The following is a 24,337-nucleotide window of genomic DNA, read 5'->3' on the forward strand; positions in this document are numbered from 1 at the left end:
TACTGAAAGAGCGATTCTCCTTCATAACTCTACAGTTTGGGATAATACAAGTGGAAAATTGTTATTTCTACAGCTTTTCTAGAAAACGTTTTTGGAGAATAGTGGAATAAGGTATGCTTTAGAGACCCCATTTAATTTCTCGAGACCTTGTACACACTCTTCAATTTCAACGCTAATAAATTTTGAAAGATTAATGCTACTGCTTTGAAAGTTAGCATGAGTCATGAATAGAATGTGCAACTAGAGTGTGCAAAATTTCAGCATAATCTAATGATCTCTTCATTATGGTTGATATTGAGTTTTAAATCCTGTTGTTTTTTTTTTGTCCCATTCATTGCACAAAACACAGCTGTGTGAGATCAAGGACTTGAGAAGACCCTAAACTTCACAGCCCCTTTTCTCAGTAAACACTTTTCCGAGAGTGTGTGTGCTTTCTTTCCATTATTTAGGTTACAAAGGTCTAATTGTAACAAGTTATACATCGTTTTAAAGCTTAGAGCCTGCTCTTTCAGAATATTCCCTATGCTAAAAATCCATGTCTGGCATTTTTTGGTGATTTTGAGATGGAGGGTCACAAATGTACATCCAGAGTATGGTATTGGCCTACCTTTCATAGGGTAAAAGTGCCCATTGTTGTACTCCAGAGTGAGGAGACCCTCATCCGAGAAGGCAAGACTTGAGGAGGCTGTGCCGAGGGAGTCGTGCGGGGTCGTCCCAGAGAGGAGACAGGCCCCTGAGTTTTGGGGGCAGGATGGAGCTGCCCCACAGATGTTAATCTGCACCAGGTATGGGGCAAAATAGCAAGCGGGTAAGTGCACTGGTGTGTTCGAGCACTCTCCCAAAGCGTACTGTACCATATCATACACATGCCGTATGGCACTTCCAACACTCCAACAGCAAGCGTACTGTACCATATCGTACACATGCCGTAGGAGCTCTTAGATACTCCACAGGCATACCGTACCTTACCACACTTAAATAAACTGGCCCGAAAGTGTACAGTACCAGAAGTATTTGACGTGAGAGAAAGGCGTGTAACACACACTACATCACAATACAAATATTTGGTTCTCTTTATTAGGGATGCCTGCATGTACAATGTAGCTTAGGCATTATAACCCCTTTGCTATAAAACGTGTGACCCCTCTGACTCTAGTTAAAAAATACATCCACAGAGCTCTGGAACGCTGCCAATATGGCATGGCGTGGCACAGTATGGTACAGTATGGCATGGTTCGCTTCACTTTTGAGCACTTGAACATGGCTTTACTACCATTTGTATCTTCACATATACAATCATCTCCAATCTGAGTGCATGCTATACTACCAATGAAAAATAACGGAATTTGCTACACTGATTATAATGCTGAAAGCTGATTGGTTTGTGTTAATCTACAGCCACGGTAACTGCAAACGTCATACTGATGATGCAATCGATGGATAGCGCTTTACAAAAAAAATAATGCGAGGGACAATTTTCAGAAGAAAGAGTCAGTATTGAATTTCGTAGTGTGCCGGAAAACTCAAATTTCTCATAAGGAGATTCCATGCAATTTTCAATTGAGCATATAAAAGTGCAACTTCATCTGTACGCCCTATAATACTCAACTTCTGGTGTATCGCATTTTGCAAGTTCCCTCACATTGCCCGCATCATGCCATATCTTATTGCTCAGGGGAAACAGTTTGGGTCGTAGTAAAATACGAGGTGACGACGGTGACAAAACTTCGCAGTGATATAAAGTAATGCAAGGTGTTCACTAGAAAAATACACTTAAAGGACAAGTTCACCTTCATAGACATGTGGGTTGAGTGAATGCAGCAATATTAGTAGAACACATCAGTGAGAGTTTGAGCAAAATCGGACAATCTGTTAAAAAGTTATGAATTTTTGAAGTTTCTGCTTAGTCACTGCTGGATGAAAAGACTATTATAGGTTGTGATGTCACATGAGTACAACGATATCAAGAAAGAATAAAGAAAATTAAACACATTTTCATTTTTCTAGCATAACACAAGTACACTCGACTTCTCTCTTTCAGAAGGCAGGAGGAATAATATTACCCTTAACATACGTACGTCAGTAGCAAGTCGAAGAACTGTGCATTTTATTCAAAAAGTAAAGTTTTGTGAAATTCTCTTTTTATTTTCCTTACATAATTGTACGCATGTGACATCATACACTCTAGTAGTCTTCTCTTCCAGCAGTGACTGCGCAGATACTTCAAATATTTGCAACTTTTGAACGGATTGTCCAATTTCCCTCAAACTTTCACGGATGTGTTCTACTAATATTGCTGCATTCTCTCAATTCTTATGTATATGAAGGTGGACTTATCCTTTAAATAGATGATGGCAAGAAACCGAACTCTCTCTTTACCTGATAACTGGCTCCGTCGGTTCCTGTCACTTCATATCCACCTTCCTTCTGCAGGGGCTGCAGGTTGTACGTATAGTCGGAATTCACGTCCCTCACTGTGCAGTTCTCCCCCTCTGACACGCCAATGGCGCAGGCCGCCTCAGTCTCCCACAGGAAGCTGTATGTGCAGGAATCTACCACTTCCAGCAGCCGAGGGGTGCTGGCCTGTATTTGATGCACATCAAGTAACAAAAGAACAGACATTGCCACTCAGCACCAGGTGCACATTGAAGATAATAATAATATATCAATTTTAATATATCAATTTATAAAGCGCAAAACCTATAGACATATTCTTCTGTGCTGCAAAAGCTTCTGATGTATTTGATGATAATAGACAGTTAAATGAAAAGATGTGTTTTGAGTCATGATTTAAAGACTGCTACAGTTGGGGATTTCCTGACTTCTAATGGTAGGTCATTCCAAATTCCTAGGTCCAATGGCTACAGGTATTACAACGCGCTGTTGACTACAGTAACCCTTTGCATGCTTTGAGCGCTATTTGGCACAGAAAACTCCATAGCCTTGAACACATTGTCAAAAGTCCATCGCACAGAATGGGTTAAGTAGTGAAATAAGTCATGGTCAGAAAGGATGTCATCGCCTGTGAGGTATGAATAAAATCTTGTCCATCATTTACCACAGGTTGTACATACATGTAAAATGACTCAATCCCACATATACATTGACAGTGATCTAAAGCTCTCTGATAAAAGGAAAATGATCCAAAAATCAAATTCTCATAACAATTACATGCAAACAAAAAGATGTCCTATATTTGCACGACAGCCACATTTGAAATGGGAATAGATTTCTTCATTTTATGGGTCAAATGACCTTTGACCCAGTTATGATGTCGCTGCATGAGAAAGATACTAACTAGAATGCCCTTGTTGCAGGCGAAATGAATCCGGCTCGTCACTCGCTGCCCGTTGCCACAGTCACTGCCGTTCTCATACGTCAGCAGAAGATGGCCGCTGCTCTCGATCGTCGGTGGGGAGCTGGGCACGCCCAGGTTGGCCACGGACACACTCTCCTGTGGACATAAAGCATTGTTCGTTCGCGTCAGTCCCAGGCTAAGATGTGACCATCACACCTTGATCTACCAAGAATTGCCCACGCACTCTATTGTGCAGAGCCCATTTGGCAGTTAACCATAGGATTGTTCAAGCCATCGGTTGATTTGGATACACACACACATACAGATACTATTATGTATTATTATTATATGTTACAATGCCACCCGTCTTGCTTTGAAAGGGCATGGTATGTGGAAAAAAAAAAAGGAGATAAATTACCTTCCTGTGGATTTGGTGGGGGGGATTCTTGTTTGTATGTTCATTTGTTGCCAGAAGAAATATACTACAAGCAACACATCAGCAAACTGTCCAAAGATACTCTTGACTGGTATTCTAATGAACAGAAGCCTTTCTCTGCGTGGCGCCATTCATGAGTCTTGTAAGAAGAGAATACATGCACTCTCTTCAACTGCAAAAGAAGCAAATGTGACAAATTAGTGGTTCACCTGGTTGTTTTCAAAGCTCGTCTGGCAGACGCCTGCAAAGGAGCCACACTGCATGTAGGGGTTGATGGGGCGGCAGACATTGATGTAGTACTTCTTGCGATTAGCTGGGTCCTTATCATCCACAAACGACCAGTTCTCCTCCTCTAGTGCTTTTGAGAGACTGAGGGAAGGAAAATAAGAGTGTCTCCGTTGAGTAAGATACAATAACCCAAACTCACTACTGTATACGCTTTTACTTTTGCGTACATATATTTTTGCGAATGAGGAGGTCATAGACATTTTCGCGAGATGTTATTTTCGCGATCTGACGCCGACGTGAACGCAAATGCGCTATCACCCTAGCGTATGGAGACATTTTCCTGTGTTGCTAAATTCGTGATCCAAGTGATATTTGCGAAATTCGCAAAAAATTAAACCCTGGCGAAAATAACAGCTTATATACTAACTTCTTCCACAGAAATTGCATTGGAACATGTTGCCTCAGACCTTGGTCAGCTATCATCTGGTCGGTCGGTCGGTCGGTAGATCGATCGATCAATGAATGAATCAATCAATCAATCAATGAATCAATCCATCAATCAATTACTATAGACAGGTTTTACTGTAGTAATTATCGTCATTATCATGATGATGATGTTAATAGTAATAAAAAAATAATAATGATAATGATAATAATAATAATAATGATAATAATAATTCTTCTTCTTATTATTATTATTATCATCATCATCATCATTACCATTGTTATGATTATTACTATCACACAAAGAGAAAAACACATAGAAACACAAAACACAAACTGGTTCACTCATTAACACACCTGGACAGGTCGTATTGCTCATGCTTTGCCTCATCCGTGACGACGCACTCGATGGGCTGCTGCGGGCAGGCGTGCTTGGTGTACCACCGGAAGAAATACGTGGCCTCATTCTCCTGGAAGAACTGTGGCGAACCTACGTCCTCCTTGGGATCACAGAGAAAAGCTATCTCCGTCTGGCAGCGAGTAGAAATATACAAAAATAAACACACAAAATAAGCAAAATAGAATGCAAATTGGGAGATTTCAAGTGTTCGCAGTGGTCTATGTGCTATCTCAAGACTCGCACTAATGAAAACTCAAAATCAGTTGGTTTTTTTTTTGTTTTGTTTTGTTTTTACGTGGAGGGAATGTGGGTCTTGGGCAAAAAAGTGGAAGTCGCAACCCCCCCCCCCCCCCCCCCCCCCAATTTTAGATGAAGTTTAGGGGTGTAGCACTGTTGAGAAATCACCTGTGGGCTAATACAAATGTAGTTTACACCATGTCCTTTGAAGCAGTCAGTGGTGACTGGTGTGACTCCGCCAAATCGCATGGTTCTCCAATAGGTATCAAGTCTTCACAATGTGAAACAACAGCGTAACATAAGTGGCAGAAAAAAATGACATGTTTGTCACAAGTGTGTCTTACATTACTTCCCATGAACCAGGTTTCATTTGGATGGATGGCCAAGTTGTTTAAAAGAACAAGTACATGCATTGAGGAATTTCAGCATTTTCATTTGACGTTTCATCCTTGCCCTTTGATCCATGTCCCACAATCCTTCATGTATTCACTAACTGGTAACATCAATTTTCATTACAATATGAGCTATTTTCAAAATATGCAAAGTAAAATTGAGACACATTAAGATTTTCACTTGACCTTTGACCCCATGGTCGAAATCATTCCCTATAGAATCATTGTGCAGCAATGCATGTTATTACTGTGTACCTAGTTAGATTATTTTTAGGGCCTATGCACTGGGCAATCTCCTTGGTATGGAGAAAAAAGAGGAATTCAGTAGAATTTCAGCATTTCAACCTGGCCTTTGACCCTTGACCCTTGACCTTTGACCCATGACCAAAAATTCTCCAAGACAAACATTGACAGGCAGTGCAAGCATATGTACTAAGTTTTATGAAGATACCTTGAGCCATTTCCAAGATATGGAGAAAAAAGTGAATGTTAGCATTTTCACTTGACCTTTGACCTCTGACCTTTGACCCCAAGGCCCAAAATTGTCCATAGAGAATCTCTACCTGGTAATACAAGTATATATTAAGTTTCAAGAAAATACCTTTAGGCATTGCATACAATGTAGACATGGGGGAAATAGTGAAATTTTAAGATTTCAACTTTGACCTTTGACCTTGAGCATTTGCACCCGAAAGTTAATAGGTACAACTTTTTACTGAGACATATTTTTACATACATACATATGCTAAGTTTTATGTGGATACGTCAAACGGTTCTTAAGTTACGATGTCCACAAAACTGATGGCGGACGGAACGACGGACGGACAATCAGATGGACGAACAACCCAAAAACATATTGCCTCCAGTGACCCCTTCATGGTGTAGGCATAAAAACACCAACAACGCAAATTGTGTCAAAACCTGAAGAACAAGCAGCTCACCATTCTGTGAGTGACTTTCTCAGAGTGGTAGGGGGTTCCCCCAAGATAGGTCAGTTTGATGATGCCATCAAAGTATCCGAGGGACCGGTTTGTTATGCCTAGAACATAGGACTCTCCAGACCTGTAGAGGGCAGCAGATGAAATTAAAAGTGAGCGAGATAAAAAACAAACAAGCAAAACAAACAAAACAGAATGCGCGAAAACTTTAACGCTGCGAAAATTTCCACTATTATTTTACTTGACTTATCATCTGCCATTTTGGTGAAAGCAAAAATATTGCCCATGTTTTCTTTGATATTTTTTGATGTGATTTGTTTAATGTAGCAGCTTAGGAAGCAACAGAAGCCTGAAAGCAAACAACAATGAGATCAACAGCCTTTGGTTCCCTCTAGAGGACTAGGTAGTGAGGACAGTTCCATGACATTTGCTCCTGTGACAATTGCTCCCATGAAATATCTGTACGCTATTAAAGCCAAACATATATTCTACCCACAAACATAACCCTAACCCTATGCATAATCCATACATCAAACTAAACCTGAAACCCCATCACAAACCTAACCCTAACCCTAAGTCCCTGGAGATAAATAAGATGGCAGCTATTGCCGCAAGAGCAAATGTTGTGTCACCAGTGAGGATAAAGCCTCTCACCTAGAGGCACAACTGTTGCAGCCAGGGGACTTGAACTAAGGACCTGATGATTGGTATTTCATGGTCTTTGCTCTGAGCCACAACAGCTCCTCCCCTTACATGGTCTATTTTTTCTTATTGTCAAGTATCACTTTACAACATCAACAAAGTCTTAAAGGTGATGGACAGGCCAAGGAAGAATTTGGCTTATTTGTTGTTGTTTTTTCTTCTTTTTTATTCTAAAAATCTATGCCAACGAAATATCTACAGCATAGCCGACTTCTGTGAAGAGATAATCAAGAAATTATTGATGGTATTTACAGAATTTAATCCTACATATAAATTCTATGAGCACCTGTCACCTATTTGTGAATGTTAAAGGGAAATATACCTCATATACACATGGATATCATGCAGATTCAATCAATGCAAAAATATCAGGAGTACACAGTTGGGAGGTTCGAGGAAATTTGGACAAATTGTTAAAGGGTTACACATTTTTTGAAGTTTTGGTTAAATCTGTGTGCCATCACTGCTGCATAAAGTAGAATACAACAATTTGTGATGTCACAATAGGGCAGCAATATACAGAAAACAATGAAGAGAGCTCTACATAATTTCACTTTTAACGATAAGTACACGTTACTTTGACTTGATACGGACATATGCTAAGGGTTATTTTATTCCCCGCATCTTCTGAAAGAGGGTTACGCTTGAAAATCCAAAGCTTGCAATCTCGTAACTACGAGGGCGAGCTACACACTTACCCGTCGCGTCTGCTCTGGCAGGACCCAGGGTTTGGCAGATGTCCCACTGTGTTGCAGGGCGTCCCTTTCACGTCGCCGCATACGTTGATGTAGTAATCGTAACCTCCTGCGGTGATGTTGTAATATCCTCCCTCCTTGGTCAGGGGACTAAGGTCAAAGGACACACCTACAAGGGACAGGGAAAGCCAAATTTCGGGGCTCATACCATGGATTTTATACATCACCTAAAAAGAATGCAGCTTTCTGATTGGTTGATTGCCCATCATGTGACAGGCAGTAAAAAGTTTCATCGCACGCTGTGGCTGTAAGCCATGCAATTTTGCTTGAGCAACAATGGATATTGCACGGCTGATTTCCAATTGCCACTGACTTCCATATGGACAGCTCTGATGTCAAACTAAACAAACCTTTGCCGTGCACACTCAGTGGTTACAAGTGCACTTGCAAGCACGCGTGTAAGTATCAAACCATGTGATGTATGTAAGTCGGAACTTTGTCGACCTAAGCGCAAATCTTGACCACTTCTGCTATAACAATATGTCGAGTTACATGAGGTGAACGGTTATATTTTTATTGTCATTTGGTCATCTTCAGAGTGTACTTGGATGTAAAGTTGCTAGGAGAACCAACTCGTGAAACAAAATAATACGCTCATATCTACATAGGTCAGTGTGAGACAGCAGAAAATACTATTAATGGGACTACCGGGTATGAAAATCACTACTCATTCCCAGCCAGTTTGGGGATGATTGTGCTTAACTCTTTATGTGCCACGTTTGCATGTCTGACTCAGTCAAGGGCGTGCCAACTTCATACATTTTGCTCAAATGCACAGCCGCACCCAAACTGTTCAATAATCGCCAAATGCGGCAGTCCAATGAAAGCTACACTCACGATTTAATTCCTGTCACATGAAGCTTGCATTATGTAGTGATTGAGTATCACGTGGCTTTTCCAACTGGATTTGAGAGTAAATTCTAAGTATCTGCCACTGTTCCATGTGCAAAAGTCACACCTGAACAATGTAGTAGCTACTGGTCATTTGGAAGAAAAATAATCATACAGTGTAGGTTTGTCATAAAATTTACATCATAGAAAAGATTGACATTTTCTCTACAACTTTGTCCACTGTATGTCCAGCAAAACAAATATTTATAAAAAGTTACATGGATCTGAAAATCCAAAGCATGTTTCCGTTGCAGCCTCAGAATAATGTGGCACACGGGGGGTGGGTGTTATCCTGTGGCGCATAAAGAGTTAGTCGGCAGAGAGAGAGAACTGAGGGGTCAAACTGACCACCATGAACTCACCGGCGTCATCGTCGAAGACCTTGCAGTCCGTACCCCACTTCTGCGCCAGCGGGCAAGCAGCCGCCGTGTGCCACTCCAGGTCGTACTGGCAGGAGTCACTGGACTTGCGGACCAAGATAGGGGCGCTCTCCAAGTCCCCTGGGAATGAGGATATTTCCAAATATTTCCCCTTTAAAGACAATCTCTCATTTACCAATGCTGCATCATCCATCCACATTTAAATACACTCCTAGCTATGCACTAGCACCAATACTCATACATATTTATCGAAATTATAGCCATGTTGCATTCTTTGAATGACAAAGGCAAACTCTACAAAGGCATTTTCACATATGAAAGTTACACAAACAAGCACACTCATACACATACACATATACAAACACATACACAAACACATACACATACATACACAAACACATACATACACATCACATACACACAAACATATCACATACACATACACACACACACATACACGTACACATACACATACACATACACATACACATACACATACACATACACATACACATACACATACACATACACGTACACATACAAAGACAAAGACAAAGACACAAATGTATGGTAACAAGAGATGCCCCTAATATCCAGATGTCGATGTTTCTATTGATCATTTTCATAGCTTTTAACATTACATAACCCACAAGGGTTTTGAGCTCACCTGGGCTGCATATGAATGTGATGTCGGTCGTTGTTTTCCTACTGCCGCTACAGACTGAACCGTCGGTGTAAGTCATGGTGATGTAACCATTGGTGAATGTGGGCGACGCAAGAAATCTCCCCAGGCTCTTGCCCGTCTGCTGCCCACTTTGGTCAGTTTCTGAAAGGCAGGAAACATTGGGAGTATTGAAAAGATATGGGCTGCAACTCTAAGGCAAAAAAAAAAAAATTGTTGCATTGGCGTAACCCGCCCGACCCTAAAAATTCCGCCGACCCCATGTTTTTTTATTATTATTTTTTTTTGCTATCGATATCAAATATCTTGTTGATTGCGATCGCGATCGCACAAACCCGGAAGTGGAAACGGCTCTGGGGATATCGGATGTACGAGGGAGAGATCTAGCGCCTCGCATAAGCCTTCCTTGATCAGTACGTCATCTGTTTCCAACACGGACACGTACTCTAACAAGATTTATTCAGTGTATACGTAGCATTCAGACTGCGATGTACTGTGCACAGTTTTGCCATAGGTTTCTTGTGTGGAGAACTTACACGAATCTGTATATGTGGGACTGTAATAGAGATCGCCGTGTGCGATGAAAAGATCGTACATATGGGTCAATTTGCATCTATCTTATCTAAGTCAAAATAGTAAAATATGAAGTGAAAACATTCAGGATAGGGATTTCAACATCTTTAAATTCTGTGAAGGGGTATAATTCCAGTAATATCGGCCTCATAAATGATTTGTAGAATAGATGAACACAGCACATTCGGTGCAGCAGTTGTAACTGTTTACTGAGCTGAGCGAGAGTTTTACACGTAAAATGCAGGTAGCAAAAAAAAAACCCAAAAAAAAAAAAAAAAAAAATCCGCCCGACCGACCCTATTTGAAAATCTCATGTTACGCCAATGCAACAATTTTTTTTTTTGGCCTAATTGTGAGCAAAATGTTGAGGGTTGATCAAGGGGGGGAGGGAGTGGGGGGATGGTGGGGAGGTTGAGATCGTGCTGTCAAATGATTGTGACTACTCCACAAAACTTCTTTTTTTTTTAAAGAAGGTAAGTTCACATTCCTTAGACTTGCTCCTGACATATGTTAAGGATAATATTTCTCCTCTGCTTCGGAGAGAGGTTAAAAGTATTCACTTTGCTGGAAAAATACAATTATAGATGTTGAATTCTCTTTATATTATCTTAAGATTATTGCCCTCCTGTTCTATTGCAAATTGTTGTAGTCTCGTTATCCAACAATGATAGCATGTGGATTTAGCCTAAACTTCCAAAAATTCAAAACTTTTCAAAGGATTGTCAGAATTTCCTCAAAACCTCACTGATGTGTTCTGCACTCACTGAATCCTCCATTCCATCTCCACCCTTCCCCATCTCTTTTTGGCTCTCTCTATACACCTATCCACCCTTCTCCATGTCTATTCTGATCCCTCCACATTCCTCTCCATCCCTCTCATCTCCTAACTGCCCATTCTCCACCTCTTCATTGCCCTCTCTCTGCCACTCTCCATTCCCTCTCTCTACCCTCTCTCTGCCCCTTCTCCACCCCCTCTCCATCCCCCTCTACCTCTTCTCTGCCCCTCTTCACTCCTTTCTGCCTTTTCTCCATTCTCTCTTCATCCTTTTTCCATTTCTTCTGCACCCCGCCACACCCCTTCTCTGCCCCATCTTTACTACATGTAATCTCTGCCCCTTCTCCACCCCCTCTCCAACTAGTCTCCATCAAATATCTACCCCTTTCCATCCAATCTTCACCCCTCTCCACCCCTCACCACCCAATCTCCACCCCTCTCCACTCAATCTCCACCCAATCTCCACCCAATCTCCACCCCATTCCACCCAATCTCCACCAAATCTCCACCAAATCTCCACCCCTCTCCACCCAATCTCCACCAAATCTTCACCCCTCTCCATCCAATCTCCACCCAATATCCACCCAACTTCGCCCCCACTGCACCCCCTCTCCACTCCTTGACACTCACCGAGGGCACACGAGGAGGACGGAGATGGACAAGAGTCCAGGTTAGCCAGGTTCTCCTTCATGATGTCGGCACAGACATTGATGTAATACTCTGTGCTCTGCAGTTCGCCGTGGTCATGGCGACCGTCTAGGACCAGCCAGTTGGAACCTGTTTCCCGAATCAGCGGCGAGAGGTCATAGCGCCGCTTGCCCTGGTCCAAACGGCAGGACGCCCTGACCAGATCGGGCACGCAGGCCACTTTGGTGTGCCAGTCGAAGAAGTATGTGCACTCTGTCTCTGTCACATAAACCGGGTTGCCAGGATCTATGGAACAATATCCACATACACCAATATCAACACTTCCTCTCTTGATGCAGTAAAGCTACAAAGTTTGCAGGTGGGAATAGTGAAAAGTCTAGTACCTCTCCCCTTTTCCAGTGACGGTGAATTATCCAAGTGTAGGACAGCAGTGGTCAATCATCATTTTCTTAATTCAAGTGTGATTTTTTTTTTCTTCCCTCAATCGGGCTAAAGTTATGACAAAAATTATTCAATTTCAATCAAACCCCTCCTTCCCATCCATTCACTTTGTCAGTGAAATGGTGTTTTAGGGTACTATGGAGTTACATTCTCTCTGGTTCTCAGACTAGACAAGTTGCCTGTCCATGAAGTCTTCAAACCACTGTGTGTCACCTCGTCTCAGGCTGTCGAGAAGATCTCTAGAGATGTGTCACCTTTGGGAGCATTATATGTCTGCAGCTCACGTGTTGAGGCTAGTGCACATGTTTAGCAGACACATTTCTCTTTTTCAATATATTTTCATGTTTATTAATCTTATTCTTTTTCTCCTCACCCTGTGTTTCGTTGCAGTGGAAGGAGATGATTGATGTGCGCTGAAAACCGTTGTGGTTGCACGTCTGGCCGTGTTTATAAATAAGGGTCAACTCTCCGTCTGAGTATCTGCAACAGTTGAGATTGAAGATGAAGTAAAAATGAAAAATGCAAGAGACATGCTGGTATATTCCCATTATTCATTCAATGAACATTTTCACATATAATTAGCTAAATTCATACATAATAAAGGGAGTCACAAAATCTGTCTTCTGATGAATAGTGCTAAAAAAAAAGGAATGAAAAATAATGATACACTACACTGGCCAAAGTAGAAGACACAAGAGGCAATAATTAGCCGTTTCTGTACTTGGAAGAGAAACATCTAAGAATTTAGACGTGTCACATCAGTAACCTCTTGGTGTAGTGGGTGCCAGACTTACAGCAACATATAAAAAGATAAATAAAAGATTCATGCAATTCATTGGTACTAAAAGAGAAATATTGGCAACTGTAGAGGGTTTTTGTTTTTGTTTTGACTTTGATTTAGGGTGTTCTCCTTTCTTCACAATGTTACTACAAAGTGATATCACAATATATCGGTCAAAGTTAACACATCACTTGTTCTAATATAAAAAAATACAAGTGACAAATAAACTCAAATGAAGCATGAACTGTACACAGTTTTAGAGACTCCAACCCCAAGCACCTTCTGATCTGGAGATTCTTCCACCTGAACCCCTAGCAAACGGGAGGCTCCAACTTGATGTGCGTGAAGCGTGAAGTCCCTTTGGTCATTAGGGTTCTAGGTGTTCTCTCGTGCTATCTCAGGCTTATTTTGCAACATATGATGGCACAAAGTCAGTACTAATTCAATTATTCAAATCATACATTTTGGCTTAATAAAACTTCATTTCATAGGATATCACATGCATACGCTATTCATGCATGCATGTGAAATTGATTGGCATCTGCAAAACCGTACAAGCGGGAGACACAGAGCCAGGGTGGGAGAAATTTAATCTCAAGCGAGAGAACGGGAGATTTGTGAAAATGGGTTTTCAATGGGAGATCTCCCTTCAAAAACGGGAGAGTTGGAGTCTCTGCTGTACGATGATATGAAAAAACAAAAAACACACAAAGCAAAGAAGGGCATATGGGCAATGACATATATACCTCAATTCATGTTTATATTCTACGCCGGCTGATTTCGAAGAAGACCCGTCTTTGTCGACTTGGCACACAGCTGCCGACTGACAAGCAATGGGGAATGTCAAGTTGGCGCACACATTCAAGTAGAAGATGTAGTGAGGATCGTTCCCCACATAATAGCTTATCTCCCCTGTGGCTGGAGGTTTCATCAGTATTCAAAAGAGGAGGAAAAAAGGGGGATTGGGTACATTAGCATGTGAGTGACATGTCACTCATTCCTGTTAATATATTATGTGTGTAAGAGAATGAGTAATAAGTTTCGGGTGGTTCAGTTGCTAATGGGTTACTGAAGCACCAAGTACCTAATAGTTTCAACTATTAATCACTCATTGTGATTAATACCCCTACCTACAACTGAGGGAATTACAGTGTAGGTCAACCAGCATTTATTTTTGTACTTTTTCATGGAAAAAAAAATGTTACCATGGCAATGCACTGGTTCAACAGTAAATAAATGTATTGCTCACTGTTAGTCACATGTGCACATCTCAAGTCAAGCGCTCAAAAACTGAGTGAGCAAGATTAATAAAATGACGATTTCTATGATTTTCATTAAAAATGGTGCTACCATGGCAACACAATGTTGGACATTAAGAAAAAATTAAGTTTGCACAACTATGTATCACAGCTGTCACATGTGCCACATTTCAAGCCAAATGCTCAAAGGCTGAGGGGCTTAGCTGAATTCGCAATATCATTGTATCATTTTCATTCAAAATAAAAGCAAAGAGACAGTAAACAACATGATGACTGACTTGTCTTGTTGAGGGGTGAGAGGTCAAGCTCCAGTCCGTGGGTAGGCTTGTTGAAGGCACATGTGTCGGTGCTGAGGAACTCCGCCTCACACGCGTACTCTGTCTGCCACTGAACCTGGTACTGGCAGTTCGTCTTGGACAGGAGGATGGGACCTCGGTTCTGCGGTGGAGCCAGGGATGTGAAAAGGTACGAATTGGCAGTCATTTTGTTTGTGCAAATTACATAGGCCTGTACTATTTTGAATTCTGACGAACGATGCATGGGCCTGAGTGCATCAGTATGAATTGTGTGCATGAGGTAAACTATGGAATGCCTTAACCATGAGGCCAAGCTGAGTGGGTGTAGGCTAAATTCCATAGTTACTGCTTCCACGCTACTCCCACTGATGCACAAGAAGATGTGTGCATTATCAGTTTTATAGAATGGGGGACAAATTATTTTGCCAGAAATATACAGTGGTTTTTTTTTTTTATCATGCTACCTGATGGTAAATGCACTGGATGCACTTCCTTTTGGCACGTCACAGATCAAATTGTGTAACAGTAATAACTGATGACTGGAAATTGTTAACCGATGTATGGCTAGCTAGCCATCACTCGCCAAGCGCGTGTATGCCTGCTACATGTAAGTGCACATACTCCTTGTTACAATTGTTCAAGTATGAGTGATAACAAGTCTACTGTGTCTGTTGAACATGCTGCCAGTAAAAACTGATCCATGGCTCTGGACCAATGAGATTGCAGTATTCTCTCGACCCATTCTATGAAATAAAATGTCAATGAGTGCAGCTTCTATTGTCTGGAAGCATGACAAGTTTAATCCATTACATAAACTAGAAATGTCACTATGGCCACTGATGCCTCCGCCATAATGCATAATTCTCCCAATAGGTGTATAGTGCAATGTCTTCACAATGTGTGATGACAGTTTCACATAACTGGCAAAACAATGAAATGACAGGTTTGTCAGAAATATCTTGAATGTTCCCTTTCCTTGAACTAGGTTTGCTATAATTGTCTATTAAAGAGTGCAGGTATATGTATTTGGGGAATTGAGGATTTTTACTTGACTTCTGACTGACCCTTCTATAAGTTTATGCATTGAGTAATTTTCAAGGTATGAAGAAAGTGTAATTGCAGTATAAAATAGATTCTTTTTTTGCATTTAAACCTGGCCTTGACCCTTAACCTTTGACCTTTGACCTTCTGGCAGAAAATTTCCAAGAGAATCTCCATTAGGTAATACATGTATATAAAGTTTTAAAAATAATTATGCAAGCATTGCATATACTAGTAAATGAGGGAAATAGTAAAATTTTGAAGAGTTGACCTTGACCTTTGACCCCTGAATATTGACCCATGACCCCTAAATTCCCTAGATAATCCCTGCCAGTCAGTACATGCGTATGTACCAAGTTCCATGAAGATACATTGAACCATTTGCGAGAAAAGTGAAATTGTAACATTTTCTCCCAATCTTTTACCTTTTGACCTTTGACCTTATGACATGAAACTCTCTCTGGAGAATCTTTATGCAGTAGTACATGTCCACACTAAGTTTAAAGAAAGCACCTTTGGGCATTGCATGGATATGGGGGAAATAGCAACATTTTTAGCATTTGACCTTGACCTTTTGACCTTGACCTCTTGCCATTGTCACTAAAATCTACTCAACTAATTGCCCCATCATACATCATCCTTGGACCAAGTTTGGTGAAAGCTGCTTCGTCCAGTTTTGAGTTATCATGTAAACAGATAAATTTCAGGTTTTGACCTTGATCTTTGACCTTTGACCTCTGTCCGATTTCACTCTAAAATTAATCAAGTAATTGTCCCACCATACTTGTACATCATCCTCGGACAAAGTTTGGTGAAATTTGCTTGATCCAGTCTTGAGTTAACGCGTAAACAGATACAATTTCATGATTTGACCTTGACCTTTGACCTCTGTCCGATTTCACTCAAAAATTAATCAAGTAATTGTCCCACCATACATCATCCTCGGACAAAGTTTGGTGAAATTTGCTTGATCCAGTCTTGAGTTATCGCGTAAACAGATACAATTTCATGATTTGACCTTGACCTTTGACCTTTGGCCGATTTCACCCAAAATCTAATCAAGTAATTGCCCCATCATACTTTATACTTGGACCAAGTTTGGTAAAATTCCAGTCAATATTACTCAAGTTATCGCATAAACGAATGCAGACGGACGTACAGACAACCTGAAAACATAATGCCTCCGGCACCACTTCGTGGCGGAGGCATAAAAATGCTTATGACATAAAAATGCCTATATTTATTTGATACATAGTTTAAACCATCGAGTCCTGAGAGAATATGTTGTAAAATTGTCATCTTCACATGTCAATGATTCTTGTGTCGACTCCTTTTTATTGAAACCTATGTTTTTTTAACCTTGAGCATTAGCATCCTCAGGTTGATAGGTACAGCTTCGTCTACTCATAAATACAAATCATGTACATATGCCAAGTTGCATTTGGATACCTCAAACGGTGTTTATGCTAGGCTGTAAACAAAAATTTATTACAAATGGATGGAAAGAAGGACTGACGAACGGACGGACAAACTAAAAACATAACTACATGTATGCATCCGGCGACACTTCGTGGTGCAGCAAGCATGTCCAGGCTAACATCATAGAATTACAACCACTGAAATGATATAAAATGTGAAATCAAAGTAGATTACTGATATCAAACAGCAAAATCAAACAGATGACAATTTTTTTTTTCCTTCTTGAATCATCACTCTAACCCAGCATCTTGTTTGTATTAAAAGATAAGTTAGATCTGTAAAACTCACCCCAGTGTATCTGCCTTGCTCCCGGGGGCATACAAAGACGATCGTCACCGTGGAGTTGAAGCCCCCACACTCGTCTTGCACCTCCCTGCCCTGGTACTGCAGCTGCAGCTCGTCGTCCGACAGGAGCTGGAGCGGCTGGAGAGCCTGGCCCTTGTCCACAAAAGTACCTTGCTTGGTGAGGCAGGCGGCCGAGCCTGACGAACACCCCAAAGTGGGGCCGGAATCTTGAGGGGAGGAGGAGGGCAAGATGAAGACTGAGGGGAGGGTTTGGAGTGCTCTCCTAGAGCGTACCGTACCATACCCATGCAAGAGGAGTGCTTGAACGCTCCTAAGCGTATCGTACTAAACTGTACTATACTGACCCACAAGTGGATGATTTTCCAATGTGCTCCAAAAGCGTACCATCACGGACCTACAACACACATGGGCTATGAATGGAGGTCTTTCTTTGATCCGACTTGCATCGCTCCGACTTGCATCGCCGCCACCTGATCATGTGCATCTTGATGAGTACATGCAGATGTTTGGACAATGACAACTGTGTAGTCGTTCATCGTCACTGACAAAAAAAAAAAAAAAATGTTTCCCTCATTTCAGTTTCATTTCACTGAGGTGCCTTTCTAGACTTAACTGCCTTTGGAAAATCAACGATGATGGGGAGCAGCAAACCTCAATTCATGACAAATTTTGTGTCACAAAATTAATGATTACTGAGTGGACACATATGTAACGTTGCTTAATGGCAAGACAGACATGTCATCTACCATTACTCTGAAACAATGTGCGAAAAATGGAAAAAATCAGATTACAAATTACAACCAACCTGTGGAAATGCTTGCTTTCTCTCGTAAAGTAAGTGCATTTCACAAATGAAATTAACTGAGCGATGATTTCCCAATGTAAACTATAACAGCACATGCATTTTTCTTGATTCAAGAGAGTTATCGTCTTCTGTGCATGTAGTTTTTAGATATCTCAAAGTGCCGTTTTGTTTTTATTTCAGGCTGGCTGTCAGTAATGCACGATGAGATCAAAGCAGGAAAGCATCTTTAAAATGTTTTTGTAACACTTTTCACAGAAACAGGTGTTTGAATTAAAGTGAAGCATGTATGTCCATGTGTGGTAGGTCCATGGTACCATAACCATGCCAGAAGATGGCATGAGGAGAATACCCAGAACACACACATACAAATGTACATCTTAATGCAAAGATTTGAGTCTCTTTGTTAAGGATACCTGTAAGAGGTATAAGCCTCTTACAGGTGCATGACCCTGTTGCTACAAGACGTGTAATCCCCTCTAAAAAAACTCCTGAGACAAACTTTCTCTACAAAGCACTTTAATGCTCCAAATCTGGCGTAGTATGGTGCAGTACGCATCAGATCGGTTCGTTTTAGTTTGCTTTTGAGCGCTCACAAGCAGCCTGAGATAAAGCTCCTCAACACAAATGGTGACAACTTGAAATGAGGCACAAAAGGTGCACACACACTTCAACATCTTGTCATGTTCTTCTCTCTAGTTAGTGGGAACACACAACATGAATATCAAGAAAGGCATCCTTTTTAAAGACAGCTTTCATTCCTCTGTCTTCAACTTTTGTCAAACTCCGCTATATGTCTCTCTCTCTCTTATCTGTCACAGTATCAAAGATATCAGAAATATAAATGTCATGTGAATAATCTTTCTCAGTTCTCTTTTCTGTTAACCTTATTTCTTGTAGAAAGGCAATCATACTTCACACATCATGTCATCGATGAATCGAAAGTTGCAGCTGGCCTACTGACCTGTTATTTTGTGAACATTAACTCACTAGAGACCAGCCTGAATAAACTTATTATTAGATTGTATTATTATTATCATATCATAACCAAGTCAGATCATACTTCAACGGGTTATCAATAGCTTCTGAGCACATTTTCTACATACTTTGGAAACCACATCATGTGTACCATCAAGATAATAACCTTCTCTGAAGAGCCACCTCATTAATCCCTACCAGCTGTCAGCAAGAACAATTTCATTTGTCTCAAAATTCTTTACCAAATTTGTCTTCTTTCAAACTTCCTACTGCTTCAGTGTTGTAAAATCAACATTTCAGGGCTTCTCTGGACTGTAATAATTGCATCATGTATGAATTGAAACTATAAAACTATAGGGATGCTACAGTCACCTTTATATTCATGGAAAATCTTCAAATCCTTCAGACCATGGTTGGAAGAAGAGAGAAGGGCATATCAACAGAGGGGATAACAAACATGATTTGATGGTTTGCATTATCAGTCGTGAGTAAAAGCACTAACCTGGTGTGATATCTCTGCAGACGTTGATGTAAAGGTCATCAGACCCGGCCGATTCAACTAAGTATCCCCCCTGGAGCTTGATCAGCGGTGAGAGGTCACGCTTTTTGCCCTTGAGGTCGTAGACAGAGCAGGGAACTTCGCTAACGGCTGCGCTGCGGACCATCTTGCAAGCCACTGTGGTGTACCACTCAAAGAGATACGCGCAGTCCGTTTTCTCCAGGAAGGTTGGTGATCCCTACGACATTCAAAACAAGGTTGTTACACATTAAGGCATGGTGTCCATACATAACTACACCCACACACAATAACAAACATGCAAATATTGAGCCCTTTAAGATTTTTAAAAGAGCTACATGAAAAAAAAAATATATATATATATTTTTCAATCTTAGTATATTTGTAACATTGCATCCATACCATTTAATTCATGACAATATTGGTAACATCATCCAGGTGTATCTGGAGACTGTCCACAATTTGGCAAAAAATGAAAAAAAATGTAAAAAACTTTTGAAATTGAACATACCTGAGGCTCACCTACAAACAAACAAACAAAAACAAACAAACAAACTTGTTCACTTTGAAACTACATCAAGTGTATTGTCCTGTTATACAAAAGCCATGTGCTACATGTAAGTCTGATGAAATGATATGCGGACATTTCTTCAGAACTTGCTACAGCATAATATACATGTATATGGAAAAATCTTAACCCTAGACTGTGATCTTTGACCCTATTGGAGCTAGTATGTGTCTCAATATCCAAAAGACTTTATAAGATTACCACTACACCATAATATTGCACTTGTATCACGTTTTACAAACATTTTGGTGTAATTGTGTTAAACCCTAAATGTGACAATGTCAACTATGAATCCTCTGTTGCAAACACATGCCCACAACAGAACGCTCACACCGCTCAAGAGTACGCAACCTACCAGAGTAGTCCCACACTTGAAGTCGATGGTCGTTCGCCATGTCTTGCTGCTGGTCCCGCACGAGCCGCCGAGGTAGTCCAAGCGAAACCCACCTGTGTCCAAGTTTGAAACTGGCTGTAGGGTGTCATTTCGGTTGCCGATGTTGATGAATTCATTGCCTTGCTTCACGCAGGATGAAGAGGCTGCATCGCATGAGTCTGCACCCTCGTATGACTGCACACCGTCACACAGGTTTAAGTAGAAAGTGCTTTGCGCCCCATCGACGGCTGCCTGCACCGTCCACGTACCCCTGACAAACAAGAAAGCAAAAATTTCCATTCACTACAGGTTGTTCACCTACTTCTGCAAATCTCTGTACAGTTTGTACTTCAGATTCAGTTTTATACAGAAGTTGTCTTGTACGTTTTAAACAGTTGGAAATGTAGAGAGCACATCTGCAACCCTGTATACAGCTGTACATACGCATGCATGTCTGTGTTTGTAGGATCTGACCAAGGAGGTTGAAGAGATGGAGTAACAACAGAGTTATTCCCTTTGGTCTACAGTATGTTCGAAGCCGCCGCTCAAAAATATTTGAAGCATGTGCCAAACAGGATCTGCCGCGCCGATACGAAGACTATTGACTCGTGTCTCATTGCATAATCACCAGCTACTTTCAAAGGAAGATATGTCTTTGTGATGGTAATTACTTTTCGCTATCCCTCCTTATAAAAGCTAGGTGGTACAGACACGAGGATGCGCGAACAGAAATTGAGGAAAAAATGCTGAAATGAAAATGAAAATTACTCGACTGGGCATACGCGGGCACTAATCTGATATATCTATCAATAAAGAATTATACTTGAAGATTATTACATGTTAGTTTCATTTGGGGAAATTAAGTCGAAAAGTGATAAAACCAGCTTTCCAGGATGGTACAGTTTAAAACATTTCACATAATACAGCTCTGATTTACACTTTTGCGCAAATTTCTGAACGGAATTGACTTCTGTTTTACATGCTTTATTATTAAGTGAAATTTCATTTCATTTAATAAATAAATAAGCAAAATATGGCCAACATTATGATAACGTTCAAAATGAATCTTCAGATTGCTCAGCAAGATGGCGGCTTGGAACATCGATTATCAAAGGCACAAGTGCACCTGTGGAATTCTTTTGTACATCAATAGAAATCTGACAACTGTTTGAATAATTACAGCCAGTTGGAACTCCATGTATAAAACCTCCTTGTTATGACTAGATGTGTCTGTCTGTTAGTGTATCTTCTTCCTGTCTCTCTGTGCATTTGCATAATGACCAAAAAGAGCATCACACAAAAATATCGAGCTTGAACCCGAGGTATATCAAGGAGAAGAACAGATTTTATCATCAGTACACCCTGAAGCACACAGCTCTAGTTTTGACACAGTCCCATGCGCTACATTCCTGGGCAGTATGATTACAACTCATCTTAAATGAAGTCAGCACATACATTATATCAGCCAGCACATCTGCCAGGAGGATACATCTTTATGTGTCTGCCTACAATAATTATGTAAATCTACAATATCGACACTTCTCGGTAACAGAATATGATCAAATTTACTTGATCTGAAATAAGGTGTTTCCTGTGATTTTGGTGCAATTTGGTGTGCAGAATTTGAGATTTCCACTTGTTTACGACATACAGTGTACATGTAGGACCGAAAGTACAATCGTACATTAAGGCCGTGTCACACCTTTCCGGGCAAGCCTTGCGTGCGACTTGCAAAGAACAATTTTGACTACCCGGAGGTCCACGTAGATGATCTGCACATGACAGTACCTCTAGCATGTATCTCAACCGTAGTCGCCCGGAGGTGCGCACGCATATTTCTTTACCAGCAACCGCGTTTATGCCCTGTCACACCTTTCCGGGCAAGCTACTCGGGCTTGTTACGTGTAGGGATTTTCTAGCATACTGGACATTCCTGAGGGCGGAAAAGGATTTGAGCAAGTCAGCGCATGTGTCTTACTTGCTGGACGCGTTCTAGTTAAATTATACTTGTAAGTATACTGTGTGACCTTTGCACCTGTCGCGTGGGGGCTGACAACTCAGTGAAGGAATTCCTCTGATGGAATGGCTGAAATCCCACAGAATTTCATTATCTTGGCTGCATACGGGACAGTGAAGTACCTGCGTGGGAGTTGCCTGGGAAGTGCTGCCGCTAAGGGCCTCCTACTGGCCTTCTGCGTGGACCTCTACGGGCATTCCTGCGACTTACCCGGAAAAAGTTTTGGTCATGCTCAAAACTTTGGTGCGGTTAAATCGGACTTGCATGAGCACCTCCGGGCAACTACGCGCTAGATACTGTCAGGTGCGGACCAACTGCGGAGAGCTCCTGGGAGTAAATTTGTTTCCCCACAAGTCAAACCGCAAAACTCCCCCCGTACGGTATGACAAGGCATGAATGAAAATTGCAAACATTCTTGTTCGCCCGCTGAAAATCTTCTACGTGCTGGAAACTACCTCCTCGCCACAAGCCCACGTAGCTTGCGCGGAACGGTGTGACACGGCCTTAAAGGACAAGTTCACCTTCATAAACATACGGATTGAGAAAATGCAACAATATTAGTAGAACACATCAGTGAAAGTTTGAGGAAAATTGGACAATCGATGCAAAAGTTATGAATTTTTAAAATTTTTGTATTGGAACCGCTGGATGAGGAGACTACTAAAGCTTGTGAGTCATATGCGTACAACAGTATAAAGAAAATGTAAAAGAAAATTCAACATATTTTCACTTTTTTCGCATAATAAAAGAGCACTTGACTTGCCTCTTTCTAAAGGCAGGGGGAATAATATTGCCCATAACATTTGTCGGTAACGAGTCAGGGGAATGTGTACTTTTTTTCAAAAGATGGAATTTTGTGAAATTCTCTTTATATTTTCCTTATATTGTTGTACGCATGTGACATCTAAGTTATTCATACACTGCAGTAGTCTTCTGATCCAGCGGGTACTGCACAAAAACTTCAAAAATTCATAACTTTTAAATGGATTGTCTGATTTTCCTCAAACTTTCAATGATGTGTTCTACTAATATTGCTACATTATCTCAATCCTTATGTTTATGAAGGTGAACTTGTCCTTTAAGCACCAGACCAACAAACAGCACAAATACTCTTTTCCTTCCACTGTTGTGCAACTAGCACTAGTGGTATTATATGCAACGGTACAGCCTTCCACTGCACTGGAAGCTGTTCAAACTGAGAAGGCCTTGGGTTGATGTTTGAAGGAAGAAGCTGATTAAATCCTACCTGATTCAAACTATGTCATTGTGTCTTGTACAATGTGCCCCAACAACTCTAACCCTGGGGTGCTCCTTGTACACAGTTATTTGCGCTCGGGCTGGTCGCAGTTACATTGTACGACAACTTCAATTGCTGGCTGGCCCTGCTTCACACAAGTAGTACAGTTCGTTGTATGTGCACAACATAATTTACAACAATGTGTATATCAAACTATGGCACCAGCACCAAGGTTCGACCTCCTGTGCCAATGGTCAACCGTGAACAAGAGCACTCACGAAGTTTACACATGTACAAAATTTCTACATGTAGCAGGCAGCTGAATTTTAAACAGCGTTGTTGTCGAATTACTATGCATTATGGGCAGCTTGCTCATGACGACTATCTGACCAATATAGTTTGCCCAGACTCTACAGGTAACCCCAAGCGATTTTGGAGTTTCATCAAATGCAGACAATGTGAC

At 41.0% G+C, this 24,337-nt stretch overlaps 1 protein-coding gene across 1 annotated transcript in view; it reads right to left on the reverse strand.

The window, feature by feature from the left end:
* Window positions 1–24,337, reverse strand: part of LOC139737228 (cation-independent mannose-6-phosphate receptor-like) — a 63,430-nt gene that overhangs the window by 36,760 nt on the left and 2,333 nt on the right. The window contains exons 2-17 of the mRNA XM_071647904.1: window positions 20,603–20,891; window positions 19,665–19,899; window positions 17,365–17,588; window positions 14,539–14,698; window positions 13,748–13,919; window positions 12,594–12,700; window positions 11,762–12,064; window positions 9,769–9,927; window positions 9,084–9,221; window positions 7,774–7,939; window positions 6,377–6,497; window positions 4,764–4,936; window positions 3,944–4,103; window positions 3,299–3,454; window positions 2,380–2,583; window positions 608–776 (exon numbers count right to left, since the gene is read on the reverse strand). Of these exons, the coding sequence (XP_071504005.1) occupies window positions 608–776; window positions 2,380–2,583; window positions 3,299–3,454; window positions 3,944–4,103; window positions 4,764–4,936; window positions 6,377–6,497; window positions 7,774–7,939; window positions 9,084–9,221; window positions 9,769–9,927; window positions 11,762–12,064; window positions 12,594–12,700; window positions 13,748–13,919; window positions 14,539–14,698; window positions 17,365–17,588; window positions 19,665–19,899; window positions 20,603–20,891 (2,936 nt within the window). The remainder of the gene's footprint in view (window positions 1–607; window positions 777–2,379; window positions 2,584–3,298; window positions 3,455–3,943; window positions 4,104–4,763; window positions 4,937–6,376; window positions 6,498–7,773; window positions 7,940–9,083; window positions 9,222–9,768; window positions 9,928–11,761; window positions 12,065–12,593; window positions 12,701–13,747; window positions 13,920–14,538; window positions 14,699–17,364; window positions 17,589–19,664; window positions 19,900–20,602; window positions 20,892–24,337) is intronic.

The sequence above is a fragment of the Diadema antillarum genome, unplaced genomic scaffold, assembly GCF_040938485.1.
Source record: "Diadema antillarum isolate AM-2024a unplaced genomic scaffold, OU_Dant_1.0 seq00000687_RagTag, whole genome shotgun sequence".
Taxonomy (NCBI): Eukaryota; Metazoa; Echinodermata; class Echinoidea; order Diadematoida; family Diadematidae; genus Diadema; species Diadema antillarum.